The sequence below is a fragment of the Mustela erminea genome, chromosome 5 (assembly GCF_009829155.1).
Source record: "Mustela erminea isolate mMusErm1 chromosome 5, mMusErm1.Pri, whole genome shotgun sequence".
NCBI lineage: Eukaryota > Metazoa > Chordata > Mammalia > Carnivora > Mustelidae > Mustela > Mustela erminea.
In genome coordinates, this window is record NC_045618.1 from 54,465,314 (window position 1) to 54,486,104 (window position 20,791).

General features: G+C 38.0%; 1 protein-coding gene across 4 annotated transcripts in view; it reads left to right on the plus strand.

Annotated features, from left to right (window-relative positions):
• SLC12A6 (solute carrier family 12 member 6) overlaps positions 1-20,791 on the plus strand; it is a 91,780-nt gene that overhangs the window by 39,051 nt on the left and 31,938 nt on the right. For 3 of the 4 annotated variants that reach the window (XR_004285758.1, XM_032343170.1, XM_032343172.1), the window contains exon 2: positions 6,430-6,474. The exons of the other annotated variant lie outside the window; for it this stretch is intronic. Coding sequence is in view for 2 of the 3 variants with exons in the window: in XM_032343170.1 (XP_032199061.1) it covers positions 6,430-6,474 (45 nt within the window). In the remaining variant the exon portion in view is untranslated. The remainder of the gene's footprint in view (positions 1-6,429; positions 6,475-20,791) is intronic. 4 annotated transcript variants of the gene reach the window in all.

Here is a 20,791-nt window from a genome sequence, read left to right on the forward strand (position 1 = left end):
AGATTTTATCTATTTATTTGGCAGAGAGAGAGACAGTAAGAGAGGGAATACAAGCAGAGGGAGTGGGAGAGGGAGAAACAGGCTTGTGGGACTCAATGTGGGGCTTGATCCCAGGACCCTGGAATCATGACCTGAGCCAAAGGCAGACACCCAGGTGCCCCATTTTTCTTTTATTATTTATCTCCCCATATCTGCATGAGAACAGGAAATTTGTCTTGTGTATTTGTTGCTCTATCCCTAGCACCTAGAACAATGTCTGAGTCTTCTTAATCACTCATTTAGGTGAATCAGTGAATGAAGATATAGAATAGTCATCTGGGCACTTTATAAACAGCAAAATCTCAGGCTTTTCCCATGAGATCAAGTCAATTAGGGCTAGTTATATGATCCAGGAATTTGTAGTTTAACAAATAACTCCAGATGATTCTTTTGACTGGGCAAATTTGGAGAATACTGGCTTAATAGTAGTATTGCTAAGTGAAAGGAATAAGTAAATGGCAGTGATGATTCAGAGAGTTATCATTTAACCCTGGTATACTGAAATGAATTTGTTGGACATTTCCCAGAGTGTATACAGTGGAACACTGATTACATAAGATGTGTGGTCATGAATGAGTTATGTCTTCTGATATATTTAAGAATGCCAAATACTATATTCTTTAGGAGATTAGTTAGGCACCCATTAGCATATTAAAGGGTCTGAGAAATTAAACATTATAGGAATTTACTTGAGTGTTAAATATATTTGCCAAGTTTGTTTACCAACCCTCCCCCAAATCATTTTCTCACCAAATATCTATTAACATACTGAAGGAAATGCGTGGTACAAGAAATACAGTACTTGGTTCACAACTGCAATAGCTTATTCTCTCCATGATTAGCTGTCTACACAAATCACTTGCATGACTGATGGTTTGGACTAGATAGAATCCTAACAGAAATTATGTTTTTTTGGCAGAAGTATATTCTATGTATCTTTTTAAAAATATGTTCTTACTATAATAAAAATTCAGATAAGTATCTTTTGATTCTCTTTTGTTGGGTGGGCTAGAAATATAAAAAACTAATGATTTACTACTTCTGTATGCATCGCTTTACATTTCCATCTCACAGATAAATTATTTTGCCTACATTTGCCTTGTGTTTTTCACCCACTTCTTTATTTAAACCCAATTAATTACATGTAAATTTTTCTAGGTCTTTCTGGTCTCATTGCAGTAAGTTTGAAATGTATATAAAGAAGATAGGCTTTTTCAGATTTTACCTTCTTTCAGTTTGTTTTCCTTCTTGGGTTTCCCACTATAATAGTTACCCATATAGAGAGGCAGAATCTAGTAAGTGTGAATGTTAGCGTAATTATCTTTGATTCCATTTTTGATCCACTTTGTCTAATTCTGAGTCAGAAGGGTTTCTTATCATAATGTTACTTTGGTTTTTTAAAAATTGGAGACCAGAGAATTAGGAATGTGTTAAGACTAGTGATTTCACGTATTTTGTATACTTGTATTCAAGGTATGTCTAGATAAAATAGACTATAATGAGCCTCTTGTCCTCATGCATATGCACTTGATCATGCCTACGTTTTCTAGATAATTAGGCCTAACAGTTTCCACTATTGATTGTGTTACTTAATGAAATTACTGATACTATCTTTAATGAAGACTAAAACCTGCTATGCTGAATTTCAGATGCAAGGTACAAGCTAGCCATTATTTGCTTCAAATTTTTTACCAAGAATGGTAGATGAAGTAATTAGCAAAGGAAATTCAGAAAAAGGTTATTGCTATGGGCAAAACTAAGGGAGATAATAAGGCTCTTCAGAAAAAACTATTTACAGAGGCAATTTTGCAAGCTGGTACCACCCACAATCATTTTTCTCTCTATTCTCCCAAGGCACATGACAAGAAACTAAATAAAATCTCCATTCTTTACCATTTACCCAGGATAAATAAAATATACTGAGAAAGTGCCCATTTATAAAACTACTATATCATTTCTTTTTTTTTAATTTTTTATTTTTTACAAACATATAATATATTTTTATCCCCCGGGGTACAAGTATGTGAATCACCAGGTTTACACACTTAACAGCACTCACCATAGCACATACCCTCCCTAGTGTCAATAACCCCACCCCCTTCCCCCAACCCTCCTCCCCCAGCAACCCTCAGTTTGTTTTGTGAGATTAAGAGTCACTTATGGTTTGTCTCCCTCCCAATCCCATCTTGTTTCATTTATTCTTCTCCTACCCCCTTAACCCCCCATGTTGCATCTCCACTTCCTCATATCAGGGAGATGATATGATAGTTGTCTTTCTCTGCTTGACTTATTTCGCTAAGCATGATATGCTCTAGTTCCATCCACGTTGTCGCAAATGGCAAGATTTCATTTCTTTTGATGGCTGCATAGTATTCCATTGTGTATATACCACATATTTATCCATTCATCTGTTGATGGACATCTAGGTTCTTTCCATAGTTTGGCTGTTGTGGACATTGATGCTATAAACATTCGGGTGCATGTGCCCCTTCGGATCACTACGTTTGTATCTTTAGGGTAAATACCCAACTACTATATCATTTCTATAACAAGGAAATACTTTCAGGTCATTTTTCTGATTGTATTTACATGTGAAAAGGTACATGCTTTTATTTGAACTACCATTTTTGACTGATAGAGTATCAAAGGCTTTTTTAAAAAATTTTTTTATTTTTTATAAACATATATTTTTATCCCCAGGGGTGCAGGTCTGTGAATCACCAGGTTTACACACTTCACAGCACTCACCAAAGCACATACCCTCCCCAATGTCCATAATCCCACCCCCTTCTCCCAACCCCCCCCCCAGCAACCCTCAGTTTGTTTTGTGAGATTAAGAGTCACTTATGGTTTGTCTCCCTCCCAATCCCATCTTGTTTCATTGATTCTTCTCCTACCCACTTAAGCCCCCTTGTTGCATCACCACTTCCTCATATCAGGGAGATCATATGATAGTTGTCTTTCTCTGCTTGACTTATTTCACTAAGCATGATACGCTCTAGTTCCATCCATGTTGTCGCAAATGGCAAGATTTCATTTCTTTTGATGGCTGCATAGTATTCCATTGTGTATATATACCACATCTTCTTGATCCATTCATCTGTTGATGGACATCTAGGTTCTTTCCATAGGTTGGCTATTGTGGACATGGCTGCTATAAGCATTCGGGTGCACGTGCCCCTTTGGATCACTACGTTTGTATCTTTAGGGTAAATACCCAGTAGTGCAATTGCTGGGTCATAGGGCAGTTCTATTTTCAACATTTTGAGGAACCTCCATGCGGTTTTCCAGAGTGGCTGCACCAGCTTGCATTCCCACCAACAGTGTAGGAGGGTTCCCCTGAGTATCAAAGGCTTTGAGTATAACCTGGTATAACCTTTTGAGTTGTAACCTGTGAGTAGTTTAGTTTATAAAGGCCATCAAAAGTAAGAATAGTCATCTTATTGGCAAGTTGTTTCTATTACAGGAAGTAATTTGGTTAAAATAAATGTCATTTTGAGTAATGTTTAGGACAACTCCCAGTCTTTGGCAAACTTGGGTGTGCCCTCACCAGTGACATAGCAGGAAAAATGTTAAATGGGAGAGTTCAGACATTAGACAAGAGACAGAGGACATAACAGACATATCTCAGAGCAGTATTATCATGTTGATTATACAGTTTGGACTGCATACCCAGAATCACCCCTCAACTTAGACCCATTTACCAATTGTGATTTTTATAGGCATGGCTAATTTCATTCTCATGAATTCTGAATCTTTTTACTCCTAAATTTGCCCTTGTTTTGGGTTTTATGTGTATCAGTGAAGTACTGGTGAAGTACTTGAGATTAGTCTTCAAATTACCAAAAAAGTATTAGGTAAAGGTTGCCCTACGTTCCTTCAATTATAAAAAAATGAAAAACAGAAATCCAAGTTGAACTTGCAGGGAACTACACAAAGAGTAATTTCTACTCAGCTCAAACATGGAGGGTGTTCAAAGGAAGAGGCCTGGCCTGCGTAGAAAGTGCATGTATGGCATGTGCGCACAGCTTAGAAGGCAAGAGAGTGTATAGTATAGAAGGAGGTAATTTGTAAGAGAAAAATTGTTTGTATTTCCCCATCTAAAATCATATCTGTTCTGCCCAAGTTATCTGAGATGGTCTTCTATTTTTACTCATACATTCCCTGGCAATTCCAAATAACTTGTTTTAGGCTATTTTTCTTTTCTTTTCTTTTCTTTTCTTTTTAAAGATTTTATTTATTTGACAGAGATCACAAGTAGGCAGAGAGGCAGAGAGAGAGGAGAAGCAGGCTCCCCACTGAGCAGAGAGCCTGATGTCGGGCTTGATCCCAGGACACTGAGACCATGACCTGAGCGGAAGGCAGAGGCTTAACCCACTGAGCCACCCAGGCACCCCTAGGCTATTTTTCATTTCAGGACAAAAAAGTTAGAATTCAGACTACCAAGAAACATGAAGATAGGTCCCCAAAGTCTAAGATTATCTCTCTAAGCTTTCTCTTTTGACAGTAGTGTGCCATGTCTTTGGCCACTTACTAATAGCATTTATCTTCTGAACTATAAATATTCTTTAAAGATTTTTTATTTCTTCATCTGAGAGAGAGACCAAGCAAAAGCACTAGCAAGGTGAGGAGCAGAGGGTGGGAAAGAAGCAAACTCCACACTGAGCAGGGAGCCTGACGTGGGGCTAGATCCCAGGACCACGGAATCATGACCTGAGCTGAAGGCAGATGCTTAACCAACCACCCCTCAACTGTAAATATTAAGAGATTCTAAGCTTTGCCCCATCCCATCATACATAAGAGGTGTTCCCATTAAAGACAGTGTCTGAGAACCATAATCTTTAAAAGGATTGTTGATGATATTTTAGGGAAAAAAATAGATGGTGCTGGTAATTTCTCAAGCGTTTCCTTTAGAATCAGTAGAGTAGAGCTAGATGATGACCATAGTTATTCTGGTTCTGAAACTGTGATTTTTTTTTAAGATTTAATTTATTTATTTGACAGAGATCATAAGTAGGCAGAGAGGCAGGCAGAGAGAGGAAGAAGCAGGCTCCCTGCCGAGCAGAGATCCCGATGCGAGGCTCGATCCCAGGACCCTGAGATCATGACCTGAGCCGAAGGCAGATCATAACCCATTGAGCCACCCAGGCACCCCTATAAGTGCTTTTTTTATCAGTACATTGAAGAAGACCTAGCAGCCTTTTAATTACTACCATAATTTCAAAGTAGTATTGCACTTAAATGGGATTAAGAAATATATATATAACAATTACAGTGTGATATGAAAAATGGTACTTCTTGTTGACAAAGCACAGGTACTTTTATGTAGTTTGTTTCTGATGTCATACTTGGAGAAAATACTAAACTTCAGTTACAGGTTAGTGAAAATAAAGTTGCAACCTTCTCCCCATTGTTCACAGACCCCCTTGTCTAAAATTACTTTTGTGGCCCAGACACATTCAGGGAAACCAGATGTAATCCTCAGTATCTCAAGAGACTTAATCTTTGAGGAAATTGGAGTTCAAAGTCTTTTCCATATTTAGCCCTTAATGGTTTTCAAACCTTTAAAATAACCATGTGGTTAGTTGTTAAATGATGATTGTCAATATCTCTTGCATTAGGAACTTGGCTTATTGCCACTAATTTTATTATAGATTAGAAGAAGTAGATATTTATAAAAGCCAGGTTAGTAATTTTATCATGAAGTCCAATCAGAACATATCTGCTGGTAGTAATGAGTTCTTTACTTATGTCTTGACTTTGAGCTGCTATGGCCATATGTTTCTTTGGCATTAAAGAGAAAATGTAATCCATGTGGTAAGCCCCAAATCATTCTACTTTATTGAACTTGTTTTGCTTGATCAAATTTGTGTGATTATCTTTTTAATTAATTTTTTTCTCAAAATTTCATTTAAATGCAATTATACAAAATTTGTCCTGCTTCTGGCTTATTTTCAAGGTTCATCCATATTGCAGTTTTTTCTTTTTTATGACTGAATAATATCCCACTGTATGTTCATACTGCATTATTGTTTATCCATTTATCTGTTGAAGGACACTTGGTTGTTTCCACCTTTTGGCTGTTGTAAATAATGCTTGGATGTACATTGTCATACAAGTGTCTGTTCTGCATCCCTGTTTTCAGTTCTTTTGAGTATATGCCTACAAGTGGAATTGCTGGGTCACATGGTATTTCTGTTGCTTAGCTTTTCAAAAAAGCTGTGTGATTATTTTTTATAATAGTTTATTCTATTTATATTAATGTTTTTTGAACATTAAAAAACTTTTTTTTTCCTTATTTCCTTCATATACTTTTGTTGCTGATTTTTAAGAAATTATTTGTTTTGGTCATTCATTTTTTTCTTTTCTTTTCAATTGTTTGTTTTTCAGACCCGAGTCAGAACTCCATCACAGGGGAACACAGCCAGCTGTTAGGTATAGTATTACTGTGGGGATTGACTTTCACTAAAGTCACCCTTTTCCTGCCTATACTAACAGACATTACTCCCACTTCTAATTCTATTTTCTATGCCCTCCTTTTCTGCTTTCCACTCCTCAACTTTTTTTCCTGTTGTTTGCATTCCCAACTTGGTAAGTTTTAGGAAACTACTTCTGCAATTTATTATTAAGACCCAATGTAGTACATTTAAAAGTAATTTATAGAATCTGTTTTTAAAAATAAAATCTGTAAGAATTAGAGCTTCTTTGTTCCAAGATAGTTTTGTCAAGAAGATACTATAATACTCTATCATATCTTGGGCCTTGTAGCTACTTTGTCCTTTTTATTATTTTTCTTGGTCTTTTAATCACCCTTATTTTTTAATTACTGAAAGTACTTCATGGATAGCAAGAGCTTAAGAAAGATGTAGAAGTAGATGTTCCAGTTCTTTATCTGTTAAATAAGTGATGGAAATAAATTTCTTTCTTCGAGGGATCACATATTTTAAATTTCAGTAATTTAACAGTAATTGCACATCTCAGAACTTACAAATTTTAAAATATAGAAATAAAACATGCTCTGGTGAGGATTTCAGACAATACAAAAAGTATATGTAAGGAAAGTAAAGTCCTTTAAAGTATCTCTTCTCCCTACCACTTCACCTCACTAACTGGAGAATTCTTTTAGAAATTTTTATTTATACATTTTCTTATTATATATGACTATCTTCTTTCTTTTTTCTGTCCATGGGATTATACTCTGCAAACTCCAGCTTCTTTTCTTTCACTTAACATTTTATCTTAGACACATCGTTTCAATACATAAAGATTTGCCTATTCCTTTGTTTGTTGAAGAATAATAGTCCCTGTATTCCTGTGTTCTGACTTTACACAGCCAGTTTCCTATTCTTGACTACTTATTTCAAGGTGTTTTACTTTTAAAAATTACGTTACAGTGAACATCTTATACATATATTCTTGCATTCTCATTGTCAGTATATTTGAAGGAAGAATTCCTAAGAGAATTCCTTGGTCAGAGGGTATACATATCTTCAGAAAGATACATCCTTACCATAAAAAGCAGATGCCAATCTTCAATTTTTTCTTTCTCTAAGAGGTGAAGATAGCATCTCCATTAAGTACTTTTAAATATATTAACAGCCATTTTGTGTGTATGTCTTTTGATTTGAGTCTTATTTTTTTTGTTGTGTGTTTTTGTTTTTGTTTTTACTGGAGTATAATTAACATACAGTAGTGTTATATTAGTTTCAGTTGTACACTATATTGATTGGACAGTACTCTCACCAGGATAAGTGTAGTCACCATCTATCACCACATAGCATTACTACAGTATAATTGACTATATTCCCCATGCTGTACTTTTCATCTCCATGACTAACTTATTTTATAACTGGGAGTTTATATCTGTCATTTTTTTTCTATTAAAAATTAAGAAAATTTATTTATAGTTCATATTGCAATGTTACATTAGTTTCAAGTGTACAACATAGTGATTCAACTTCACAAATTTATAACCCCTTTTTTCTCACCCATCCCACCCACCCACCTTCTCTCTGCAACCCACCAGTTTGCTCTTTGTATTTAAGGGTTGTTTGTTTGTTTGTTTGTTTGTTTTTTCTTTTTTGATGGGAGGGGCAAAGGGAGGGAGAGAGAATCCTTTTTGTTTGTTTTGTTTTTTGTTTTGTTTTGTTTCTGGTTTTTTTTTAAAGATTTTATTTATTTATTTGACAGAGATCACAAGTAGGCAGAGAGACAGGCAGAGAAAGAGAGGGGGAAGCAGGCTCCCCACTGAGCAGAGTGCCCGATACAGGGCTCCATCCCAGGACCCTGGAATCATGACCTGAGCCTAAGGCAGAGGCTTTAACCCACTGAGCCACCCAGGTGCCCCTTGTTTCTGTTTTTTGAGAGAGAATCCTAAGCAGACCCCACACTGGGACATGGGCTCAGTCTCACAGCCCTAAGATCATGACCTGAGCCAAAATAAAGAGTTTGTTGCCTAACCAACTGAGTCATCCAGGTGCTTCTATTTTCTTTTTATATACAACTTGTAAGTGAAATCATGAGATATTTGTCTTTCTTTGCCTGACTTCACTTAGCCTAATGTCCTCTAGGTCCACCAATGTTGTTGGGTGGCAAGACCTCATTCTTTTTTATGGCTGAATATTTCATTGTGCATATAATACCACACTTTATTCATTTGTTGATGGACAATTGCATCGCTTCTGTAGTTTGGCTATTGAAAATAAATATTGTTGCAATAAACACAGAGATACATATATCTTTTCAAATTAATTTTCTTTGGGTAAATATTCAGTAGTAGAATCGTTTGATCATATGGTAATTCTAGTTTTAATTTTTTGAGGAACCTCCATACTGTTTTCCACAGTGGTTGGTCCAATTTACATTTCCACCAATGGTGCATGAGGGTTAATTTGACGCTTTTTTTTTTTATTTGTACATTGCTGAACTTTTTGCTATTTGAGTATGTGCAAAGCAGTTGTGGAAAATATAAGCTATCAAAAAGTCCAAAGTAAGGAAATTACTTGACTTGTTTGCTTATTACAGGTTCAGAATATGAGTTGATACTCCTTTTCTGCTCTTTCTTTGTTAAGGACATAAGTTTCTGGGTTTTTTCTTAAGATTTTATTTATTTCAGGGGCATCTGGGTGGCTCAGTGGGTTAAGCCTCTGCCTTCAGCTCGGGTCATGATCTCAGGGTCCTGGGATCAAGCCCCAAGTCGGGCTCCCTGCTGGCAGGGAGCCTGCTTCCCCCACTCTCTGCCTGCCTCTCTGCCTATTTGTGATCTCTCTCAGTCTGTCAAAAGATTTTATTTATTTCAGAGAGAGGGAGTGAGCAAGAGAGAGCATAAGCTGGGGGAGATGCAGAGTGAGAGGGAGAAGCAGACTCCCTGCTGAGCAGGGAGCCTGATGTGGGGCTTGATCCTAGGACCCTGAGATCCTAACTTGATGGAAAGGTGGATGCTTAACCATCTGAGTCACCCAGGTGCCCCATAAATTTCTGATCTTAGAATTTCTCATTTCTTGGACAGAGTTTATGTGCTGGAACAGTAACTTACCTCCTAAGTACTCAATAAATATTTGTTAGGTAAATGTTTGACATAAACATTTGGCTAGAAATCTGATCACAAGGGTCCTAGACTTATGATATTGAGGCTGTCACTATTCTCTTTTTTTAGAGTTTTATATTTGATAGTTTATTTAGACTGTTCAATATTATTCTTGTCTATATAAAAATTTCATATTTGGACCAGGAATGATTGAGAGTTTATTGAAAGATTTAGGCAGACCATGAAAATTACATTTCTCTCCTAAGCTATTAAATTGTTTCTGTCTCTGATACATGCTGACAAGTAGAGAAATTTGAGAGTGGTTTATCATCTGGCCAGGAACATGTGTGTAATGGAGGTAGGGAAGGACTTAGCTAATGAAATGGACAGTCAGGGGAGCTGGTACCATTCCAGTGTAAGCTGGATTTTGTTTCCAGTGAAGCACTTGTAGTAAAAGATAGTGAGTGTATTGTGGGCAAAAGAAATGGTATATGATTGTGAAGACTTCTCTTAGTATTAGCTAAAAACCCTAATATTTGCAAAGAGATTACTCTAGACATTAATCTCATTTGGCAGCCTGTATTTGCATTCAATTTTAAACAATCCGGGGAATTTATCCAGAGTCATCTGGCTAGATTCTCAGGTAAGTTCATCTTGCTACCCTGAGTGCTCCCTCTTAGGTTCGTTAGATAAGGTCTTTTTTCTCGTGGTCTTAATAACTGCCATCTTCTGTGTCCTAGCCTGAATATCTTTCCCTCTTTCTTTCTTTCTTTCTTCCTTCCTTCCTCCCTCCCTCCCTCCCTCCTTCCCTCCCTCTCTCTCTTTCTTTCTTTCTTTTTTTAAAGTAAGCTCTACACCCAGCTTGGGGCTTGAATTCAGGACCTGAGAGTTGCATGCTGTACTTACTGAGCTGGCCAGGCACCCCTCTGAGTATCTTTGCCTAAGCTTCAGCCTCAAAGGCCTTAAAAGGCCAGGTTATTAAAAAAAAAAAAATCCTCAAAAGATAGAAGGGTGATTTTTTAAAATTATATTTTCTAGCCATCATGCAGAAGGGGCATTGGTAGCTTGAAGTAAAATCTTGCCAGCTCTTGGGGCACCTGGATGGCTCAGTCGGTTAAGTGTCTGCCTTCGGCTCAGGTCATAATCCTGGGTCAGAGTCCTGGGTCAGGATCCTGGGATAGAGCCCCAAGTTGGTCTCCGTGCTCACTGGGGAGCCTGCTTCACCCTCTCACTCTGCCTCTCCCCTCCCACCCCCAGCTTGTGCTCTCTCTCACTCACTTCCTCCCTCCCAAATAAATAAAATTAAAAAAAAAAAAAAAAGAAAAGGATCTTGCCAGCTCTCTATAAAAATCTTGCTTAGGGGCACCTGGCTGGCTCAGTCAATGGAGCATGTGAGTCTTGATCTAGGAGTTCGAGTTTGAGCCCCACCTTAGATGTACAGATTATTTAAAAACAAAATCTTGGGAAAAAAAATCTTATTTAGCATAATTTGGCCTGGTGGGTTAGAAAGTGCTTCAGTTGCCTTGCCTGCTGAATGGAATTTATAATATTTCTCAGACCTTCTACATGTTCTTCCTGTCAATAGGGCACAGTCATTTTAATGTATCTGTTCCCACTGACTCATCAGATCTCTCATAAAACTCAGGGTCAGGCTGAGCCGCTATATGGAAGAGTGAAACTGCTATTGTGGTAAAGAATTAAGTTGTATACTTAAAATTTATGAACTTTTCTGTGTGTGTATTTCTATAATTTTTAATTTAAAACATTTTAGTAAGCAAGTAAGCAAATGAGCAGTGGGCCCTAACAGTTTTAAAACAATTTTTACCAAACATTCAAGGAAAAATAATTTCTCTTACACAGTTTCTCTCAGAGAACAGGAAAACAAACAGACCCTACCTCACTTTGAGGATTGTGTAACTTTGATACCCAAACTTAGCAATGACAATATGAGACAAGTATAAGCCAGTTTCAGTTATGAATACAGATACAGATGTCCTAAATGAAATATATGCAACTAAATCAAGCAATACATATATTTTAAATTACCCCTGTGACCAGTTTGGGTTTCTGCTAGAAATACATGGTTGAGGCACATGGGTGGCTCAGTTGCTTAAGCGACTGCTTTCAGCTCAGGTCATGATCCCAGACTCCTGGGATCAAGTCCCACATTGGGCTTCCAGCTTCATGGGGAGTCTCCTCTCTCTGACCTTCTCCCTTGTCATGCACGCGCTCTCACTCTCTCTCTCTCTGTCAAATAAATAAAAATAAAATCTTTTTTAAAAAGTTAAAGAAAAAAAAGGAATACATGTTTGGTTTACCATTAAAAATCAATGTATAGGGAGCGCCTGGGTGGCTCAGTGGGTTAAAGCCTCTGCTTTCAGCTCAGGTCATGATCCCAGGGTCCTGGGATCGAGCCCTGCATCCCCACATCAGGCTCTCTGCTCAGCAGGGAGCCTGTCTCCTCTTCTCTTACTGCCTGTCTTTCAGCCTGCTTATGATCTCTGTCAAATAAATAAATGAAATCTTAAAAAAAAAAAAGTGTATTTAATTCAGTATGGTAACCAAAGGAGATTAGGGGCACCTGGGTGCCTCAGTCACTCAGTTAAGCTTCCAACTCTTGATTTTGGCTCCAGTTGTGATCTCAGTGTTATGAGATAGAGTCCTGTATGGGGCTTGCACTGGACATAGAGCCTGCTTAAGATTCTCTCTCTCCCTCTGCCAAACTCTCCCCACCCCTTAAAAAAAAGGAGATTAAAGAATGAATCACCTTAACTAACGCAGGAAAAGAATTTCATTTGAAATCTATCCAATATTTAAATCCATGAGTTTGTATTGATACTTTAAAAAACTAATTGGTCACAGTTGGACTATTCTAGTGAATTAATTCCTTGTTCTGAGAATTGGTTAATAAAAGGAAAGAATGAAGTATATATCTTACTTTACAATACCAACGGATAACCAAATTGTATATTAGAGAAAGTATCTCTTTATAAAATTATTTCAGGTAATAAATTAAGGAAGAATAATAAAAAAGAGTATCACCACTTTGTAAACCTTATAAATTGATGGGTTTAGTCATTAATCACCAACAGTTGTTAGTATCTCAAAAATAAAGAAAATTAGATGACATGTATCTCTCTCTCTCTTTATTTATTTATTTATTTGACAGAGAGAGAGACACAGTGGGAGAGGGAACACAAGCAGAGGGAGTGGGAGGAGGTGAAGCAGGCCTCCCGCTAAGCAGGGACCCCAATGTGGGGCTCAATCCTAGGACCCTGGAATTGTGACCTGACCCAAAGGCACCTAAAGACTGAGCCACTCAGGCACCCACAAATGACGTGTGTCTCTTAGCAGAAGATCAAAATTCCACTGTGAAGGAGTTTTCCTACCTCTCCCCTAAAAACACTGAATGTTGATAAGCCTCTAGAGATCTAAGTAGCAACAGATAGGAAATACAAAAAACAGTAAAACAATAAACAGTATTATGTGGATGTCATCATCAAAATCAGAAACTCTAGGGGCACAAGGGTGGCTCAAGTCAGTTAAGCATCTGCCTTTGGCTCAGGTCTTAATCTCAGGGTCTTGAGATCAAGCCCAGTGTTGGGCACCCTGCTTCTCCCTCCCTCCTTTACCATGCTCATGTTCTCTCTCTCTCTCTCTCTCTCCAGTAAATAAAATATTAAAAAAAAATTAGAAACTCTGATGAACATATGACCTGTTTTCTTCAAATAAATTGTAGACAAAAAGAGAATAAGCTATTGACTTAAGAGATATAGCAATCAGTTATAATGTATGACTCTTGACTACTATAAAATCAAAAACATAATTTATAACATTTGAGACAACCTTTCATGTTCACACAGTCACATAGTTCAGACCCAGACCTGTGCCAAGGGAAATTAAGTACATTTACTGCTCTTGTTCTGCCTAGCTCAGACCAGCAAAGACCATTTGACAAGATCAGAAGACTAAGGGAAGAATCTGAGATTGATTTATCTTAGCCCTAAATTGTATAAGTGGCAAATTACAAAAAGCACAATGTGGAGATAATATCATAAACTTTTTTTTGACAGAGAAAACATAAAGTTTTTATCAAAAACTTTATAAAAGTTTTTATAAAGAACAAGACATCTGATACACCATTTTTCCTCTACAAAAAAAATTGTGTGCCATAAAGGATGGAAATTTGAAATCTGTAATAGAATCAATGGCACTTGTATCAGTTTTTGTTTGAATTGTGCAGTGAAACACTGGTAAATTCCCAGTGGTGTTAGCATTATCTAGATAGTAAAATGAGGGTGGAAAACCAACATGATGATCTGATGGACTGTTTAATTCATAGCATTATTGAGAGCAGTCTCAGAAGGTGCCTTCCAATGGAATTCTCTCAGGATTCTGGATAATCCTAAAACAGCCCTAGGACATGGATTTGGTTCTTAGTTCCTGCACAGTAAAACTTACTTACTATTCAGAAACTCTAGAACTTCCATTCCATTTGAGATTTCCTGAGGCCACAGTAGTGACCCAGACAGAAAGGCTCTACTATCTATCTGTCTATTTATCTATTTTAATTTTTTTAGAGAGAAAGCGCATGTGAGTGGGGGGGTAGAGGGAGAGGGAGAATCTTAAGCAAGCTCCATGCTCAGCACAGAACCCAACCAAGGGCTTGATCTCACAACCCTGAGATCATGATCTGAGCCAAAATCAAGAGTCAAACACTTAACCAACTGAGCTACCCAGGTAGGTTATCCCTCCCCCGCACTTTTATTAAGGCTGTACTTTTGAAGCAGTGTGATCTCCCACCAAGAAACTGAGATTGACAATGGATCCATGCCTTTCAGTTAACCACTCCTGATGAGAACTTTGTCTCTTGCCTGGAAAGCCTTGCTCTTTCATGATTGACCAGGAGCTCTGCGGGACCCTCACATTCCCAACACCACCACATGTAGACCCTGATAAGACCATCTTAGAGACATCATTGGTCTCATAAATGTAGGCAAAGTCTCCAGGAATATTCTTCTACCTGCCCCCCCCCCCCCCCCCCAGTTTAAGCAAGCAAGCAGAGTTGGGCCAGAAACATCTAGGATTAAAGTGTCAGGAAGTTACGGTGGTTGCATTTGAAACTTGAGACTCCAGAGGCTGCAAATGTAGAGGTGGCAGGGCTGCAGTGGGGTGGGATTGTGGGGGTAGCTGTCAGGACAAGGCTTGGACCAGCAGGCAGCAGAATGGGGCAGGATAGTTCTGAAGCCAGATTTTTTTTTTTTTAAAACCAACAATATTGTAAGGCTATTGAACCAGCAAGGAGTAGTATGTTGGGTCTGGGACTTCTCATATAACCCTCAAGAGGGGTGAAGTGGTCCAGAGTCTGTGATACAAAACTATTAAAAGTTCAAATCAATAATGGGTGCAGTTAGGAAGATGAGCATACTACTCAGGAATGAAAGACTGTTTAGAGAGAACAAATGGAACTTGTAGAAAAGAAAAGCTAGTTACTGATATAAAATGTAAAGTTAACAGATTAGAAACAGGTAAAAGGGGTTTGTGAACCAAACAAAAGGAAAAACTACACCTAGACATATCTTAATGAAGCTGCAGAACACCAAAAAAAGATCTTGAAATCAGCCAGAGAGGAAGTGCACGTCATAAAAGGAACAGTAGAATGACAGAATTCTCAATGGCAAAACAGGTAATGTCTTAAAGTGTTTGCACAGCTGTTATTATCCTAGAATTTGTGCTTATTAGCAAGACACTGAATAATAAGGACGAAATACAGACAGCTGTTGCTAAATAAAAGCCAAGAACATTTTACACCATGAAACTTGCTCTAAGCTAGTGGTTTACAACTGAGGACAGTTTTGTCCCCCAGTGGATATTTAGAAATGTTTGAAGACTTTTTTTGATTGTCACTACTGGAGATGCTACTGGCAGCTAGTTACTCGCAGCTAGGGATGCTCTTAAACAGCCTACAGTGCACTGGATATCTTCCACAACAAATAATTATGTGCTGAGTTTGAGAAACTCCTCTAATGGAATTCTCAAGAAGATACCTCAAGTAAAGGCAAAATGATCCCAGAAGCCTAGTGCTCTGAAATGCAACAAAAATATTGAACAAATAGAACTGTAAACGTGGACCTTCACCCAAGTCAGCGTTGTCTCTATGAAATATTTTTAGTATCTTACTTGTGTATTAAAATAAGCTGCTAGATTAAAAATCTCCAAACAAACAAAAGCCCAGGGCCAGACAGCTTCCCGGGGGAATTCTACCAAACATTTAAAGAAGAACTAATTCCTATTCTCCTGAAACTGTTCCAAAAAATAGAAATGGAAGGAAAACTTCCAAACTCATTTTATGAGGCCAGCATCACCTTGATCCCAAAACCAGACAAGGATCCCATCAAAAAAGAGAGCTATAGACCAATATTCTTGATGAACACAGATGCGAAAATGCTCACCAAAATACTAGCCAATCGATTCAACAGTACATTAAAAGGATTATTCACCACGACCAAGTGGGATTTATTCCAGGGCTGCAAGGTTGGTTCAACACCCGCAAATCAATGTGATACAACACATCAATAAAAGAAAGAAAAAGAACCACATGATACTCTCAATAGATGCTGAAAAAGCATTTGACAAAGTACAGCATCCCTTCCTGATCAAAACTCTTCAAAGTGTAGGGATAGAGGGCACATACCTCAATATCATCAAAGCCATCTATGAAAAACCCACCGCAAATATCATTCTCAATAGAGAAAAACTGAAAGCTTTTCCGCTAAGGTCAGGAACACGGCAGGGATGTCCATTATCACCACTGCTATTCAACATAGTACTAGAAGTCCTAGCCTCAGCAGTCAGACAACAGAAGGAAATTAAGGCATCTAAATCGGCAAAGAAGAAGTCAAATTATCACTCTTTGCAGATGATATGATACTATATGTGGAAAACCCAAAAGACTCAACTCCAAAACTGCTAGAACTTGTACAGGAATTCAGGAAAGTGTCAGGATATAAAATCAATGCACAGAAATCAGTTGCATTTCTCTACACCAACAACAAGACAGAAGAAAGAGAAATTAAGGAGTCAATCCCATTTACAATTGCACCCCAAACCATAAGATACCTAGGAATAAACCTAACCAAAGAGGCCCAGAATCTATACTCAGAAAACTATAAAGTACTCATGAAAGAAATTGAGGAAGACACAAAGATATGGAAAAATGTTCCATGCTCCTGGATTGGAAGAATAAATATTGTGAAAATGTCTATGCTACCTAAAGCAATCTACACATTTAATGCAATTCCTATCAAAGTATCATCCATCTTTTTCAAAGAAATGGAACAAATAATTTTAAAATTTATATGGAACCAGAAAAGACCTCGAATAGCCAAAGGGATATTGAAAAAGAAAGCCAAAGTTGGTGGCATCACAATTCCAGACTTCAAGCTCTATTACAAAGCTGTCATCATCAAGACAGCATGGTGCTGGCACAAAAACAGACACATAGATCAATGGAACAGAATAGAGAGCCCAGAAATGGACTCTCAACTCTATGGTCAACTAATCTTCGACAAAGCAGGAAAGAATGTCCAGTGGAAAAAAGACAGCCTCTTCAATAAATGGTGTTGGGAAAATTGGACAGCCACATGCAGAAAAATGAAATTGGACCATTTCCTTACACCACACACGAAAATAGACTCAAAATGGATGAAGCACCTCAATGTGCGAAAGGAATCTATCAAAATCCTTGAGGAGAACACAGGCAGCAACCTCTTCAACCTCAGCCGCAGCAACATCTTCCTAGGAACATCACCAAAGGCAAGGGAAGCAAGGGCAAAAATGAACTATTGGGATTTCATCAAGATCAAAAGCTTTTGCACAGCAAAGGAAACAGTTAACAAAATCAAAAGACAGCTGACAGGATGGGAGAAGATATTTGCAAACGACATATCAGATAAAGGACTAGTGTCCAAAATCTATAAAGAACTTAGCAAACTCAACACCCAAAGAACAAATAATCCAATCAAGAAATGGGCAGAGGACATGAACAGACATTTCTGCAAAGAAGACATCCAGATGGCCAACAGACACATGAAAAGTGCTCCATATCACTCGGCATCAGGGAAATACAAATCAAAACCACAATGAGATATCACCTCACACCAGTCAGAATGGCTAAAATCAACAAGTCAGGAAATGACAGATGCTGGCGAGGATGCGGAGAAAGGGGAACCCTCCTACACTGTTGGTGGGAATGCAAGCTGGTGCAACCACTCCGGAAAACAGTATGGAGGTTCCTCAAAATGTTGAAAATAGAACTGCCCTATGACCCAGCAATTGCACTACTGGGTATTTACCCTAAAGATACAAACGTAGTGATCCAAAGGGGCACGTGCACCCGAATCCTTACAGCAGCAATGTCCACAACAGCCAAACTATGGAAAGAACCTAGATGTCCATCAACAGATGAATGGATCAAGAAGATGTGGTATATATACACAATGGAATACTATGCAGCCATCAAAAGAAATGAAATCTTGCCATTTGCGACAACATGGATGGAGCTAGAGCGTATCATGCTTAGTGAAATAAGTCAAGCAGAGAAAGACAACTATCATATGATCTCCCTGATATGAGGAAGTGGTGATGCAACATGGGGGCTTAAGTGGGTAGGAGAAGAATAAATGAAACAAGATGGGATTGGGAGGGAGACAAACCATAAGTGACTCTTAATCTCACAAAACAAACTGAGGGTTGCTGGGTGGGGGGGCGTTGGGAGAAGGGGGGTGGGGTTATGGACATTGGGGAGGGTATGTGCTTTGGTGAGTGCTGTGAAGTGTGTAAACCTGGCAATTCACAGACCTGTACCCCTGGGGATAAAAATATATGTTTATAAAAAATAAAAAATAAAAAAAACAGAAAGAAAGAAGATCCTAAAAGTTCTCATCACCGGGAAAAAAAATTAAATAAATAAAAATAAAATAAATAAATAAAATAAAATAAGCTGCTAGAAATATTGGACAAAACAGTAATATGTAAATCAGAGGAGAGAACAAAGTGTTTGAAAGTCTTTGTTATTGTTTGGGAGGATGACTTTTTTAAACTCACTTAACAGTTTGGGATTTTTTGGTTTTTAAGATTTTATTTGAGAGAGGGGGAGAGAGAGAGAGAAAGATCATGGGAGGGGGTGGGATGGAGGAGGAAGCAGCCTATCCCCACTGAGCAGGAAGCTGCATGTGGGACTCAACCCCAAGACCCTGGAATCATGACCTGGGCTGAAGGCAGACACTTAACCAACTGAGCCACCCAGGTGCCCCTTTATAGTTAAAATAAAATACATGGAAAATTTCAAAGGTAGTTACTGAAAGAATAGATAGAATGTGGAAACTCCAAAAGAGGAAAGAGAACAAATGGAATAAGGGAAAAACAAACCAAAAATCCAGAGAGAAGAAATGAGAGTGAATCCTGACTCTTAATCTCACAAAACAAACTGAGGGTTGCTGGGGGGAGGGGGTTTGGGAGAAGGGGGTGGGATTATGGACATTGGGGAGGGTATGTGCTTTGGTGAGTGCTGTGAAGTGTGTAAACCTGGTGATTCACAGACCTGTACCCCTGGGGATAAAAATATATGTTTATAAAAAATAAAAAATTTAAAAAAAAAAGACCGAATAGAAATTTTTAAATGGTTAGAATCCAGTCTAAACATATAAATTGCTGTGTTTGATGGACTGAACTTGACAATTAAAAAGACAGATCATCAGATTTTTAAAAATACAACTATCTGCTATTTACAAGAGATGTACCCAAAACATAAGGACCCAGAAAAGATGGACAGTTGAAAGACAGAAAAGGACATTGAACCAAAGGACAGCTGTATAGATATTGTCATACTTTCTATTGTCTTAGAGTATTCTGCTCTCTAGCTTGTTAAAATAGGCACTTATCTCAAATAATTTTTATTTTTACTTTGCTGAAGTAAAACTAGGACAATAGCTTCTCATTGAAGTGCTACTTTTGGTGGATCCTACAAGTTTCAATAGCTGTCTTTGTCTCATTTTATTTTTTTAAGTATTTTAATCTTGGATCCTTGTGTTGTTTTACAATGTATTTTCTCTAATTTCCAAATTTGGAAGGATTTAAAAATTTATCTTTTCACAATTTTAACAACTTTTGTTAAAGATCAAAATTGTAGTCCCTGCCCTTTGAGTGAGGGCTGGGCCACGATGCTTTCTAATTAATAGAAAATGGCAAAAGCAAAGTCACTTTCAAAATGAGATTACAAAAAGACTGTGACATCTGTCTTGTACTCTCTTTCTGGCTTTCTTTGATGACTTGCTTTGAGGGAGTCCAGCTGCCATGCTGTAAACTATCCTGTGGATAGGCCCATGTGCCAGGGAACCAAGAGAAGCCCTTGGTCAACAACCTGAAAGAGAGTGAGTCCTGCCAAGAACTGTCTCAGTGAGCTTGGAGGTGGGTCTTCCCCAGGCCTTCAGATGAGACCTCAGTCCTGGCTGAGCTTTGACTGGAGCTTCATAGGAAACTGAAGCAGAGGGCTCACCTGAGCCATGCCTATATTGCTAGCCCACATAAACTGGGTGATAAAAAGTGTGCATTTGAGCCTCTAAATTTGGGAGTAATTTATTATACAGAAGGATAACTATAAACTATGGATGTATTTTTAAAATACTTTCTTAGGGGACCTGGGTGGCTCAGTAGGTTAAGCATCTGACTCTTCATTTTTGCTCAGGTCATGATCTCAGGGTTGTTAGATGGAGCCCTACTTTGGATTCTCCCTCTTCCTCTCCCTCTGCCCCTCTCCCTGTCTCACACGCTTGCTTGGTCTTTTCTCTCTCAAAAAAAAAAAAAAAATTATAAACTGCTTTCTTGGTGAATTCAACCTTTTGTTATGTGGTTACCTTTTCATTCAGAATAAAGTTCTCCCCTTAAAGAAAAATCTATCTGGTGCTAATAAAACCATATCAGCTTTTTTTTTTTTTTGGTTAGTATGTACCTGATCTCTTTACTTTCAGCCTTTGTGTGTCATTATATGTCACTTGTAAACGGTACATGCCTGGATTTTGTTGTTAGTAGTTTAAAATTGGCATGTGTGAATATTTACAGTGTGGAAATTGGCTAACACTGTAAATTGGTTTTGTATGTGTGGTGTGTGTTTTAACTGTCTTTTGTGACTTCACTATACACACAGTGAAAGCGACGTCTTTAAATGCA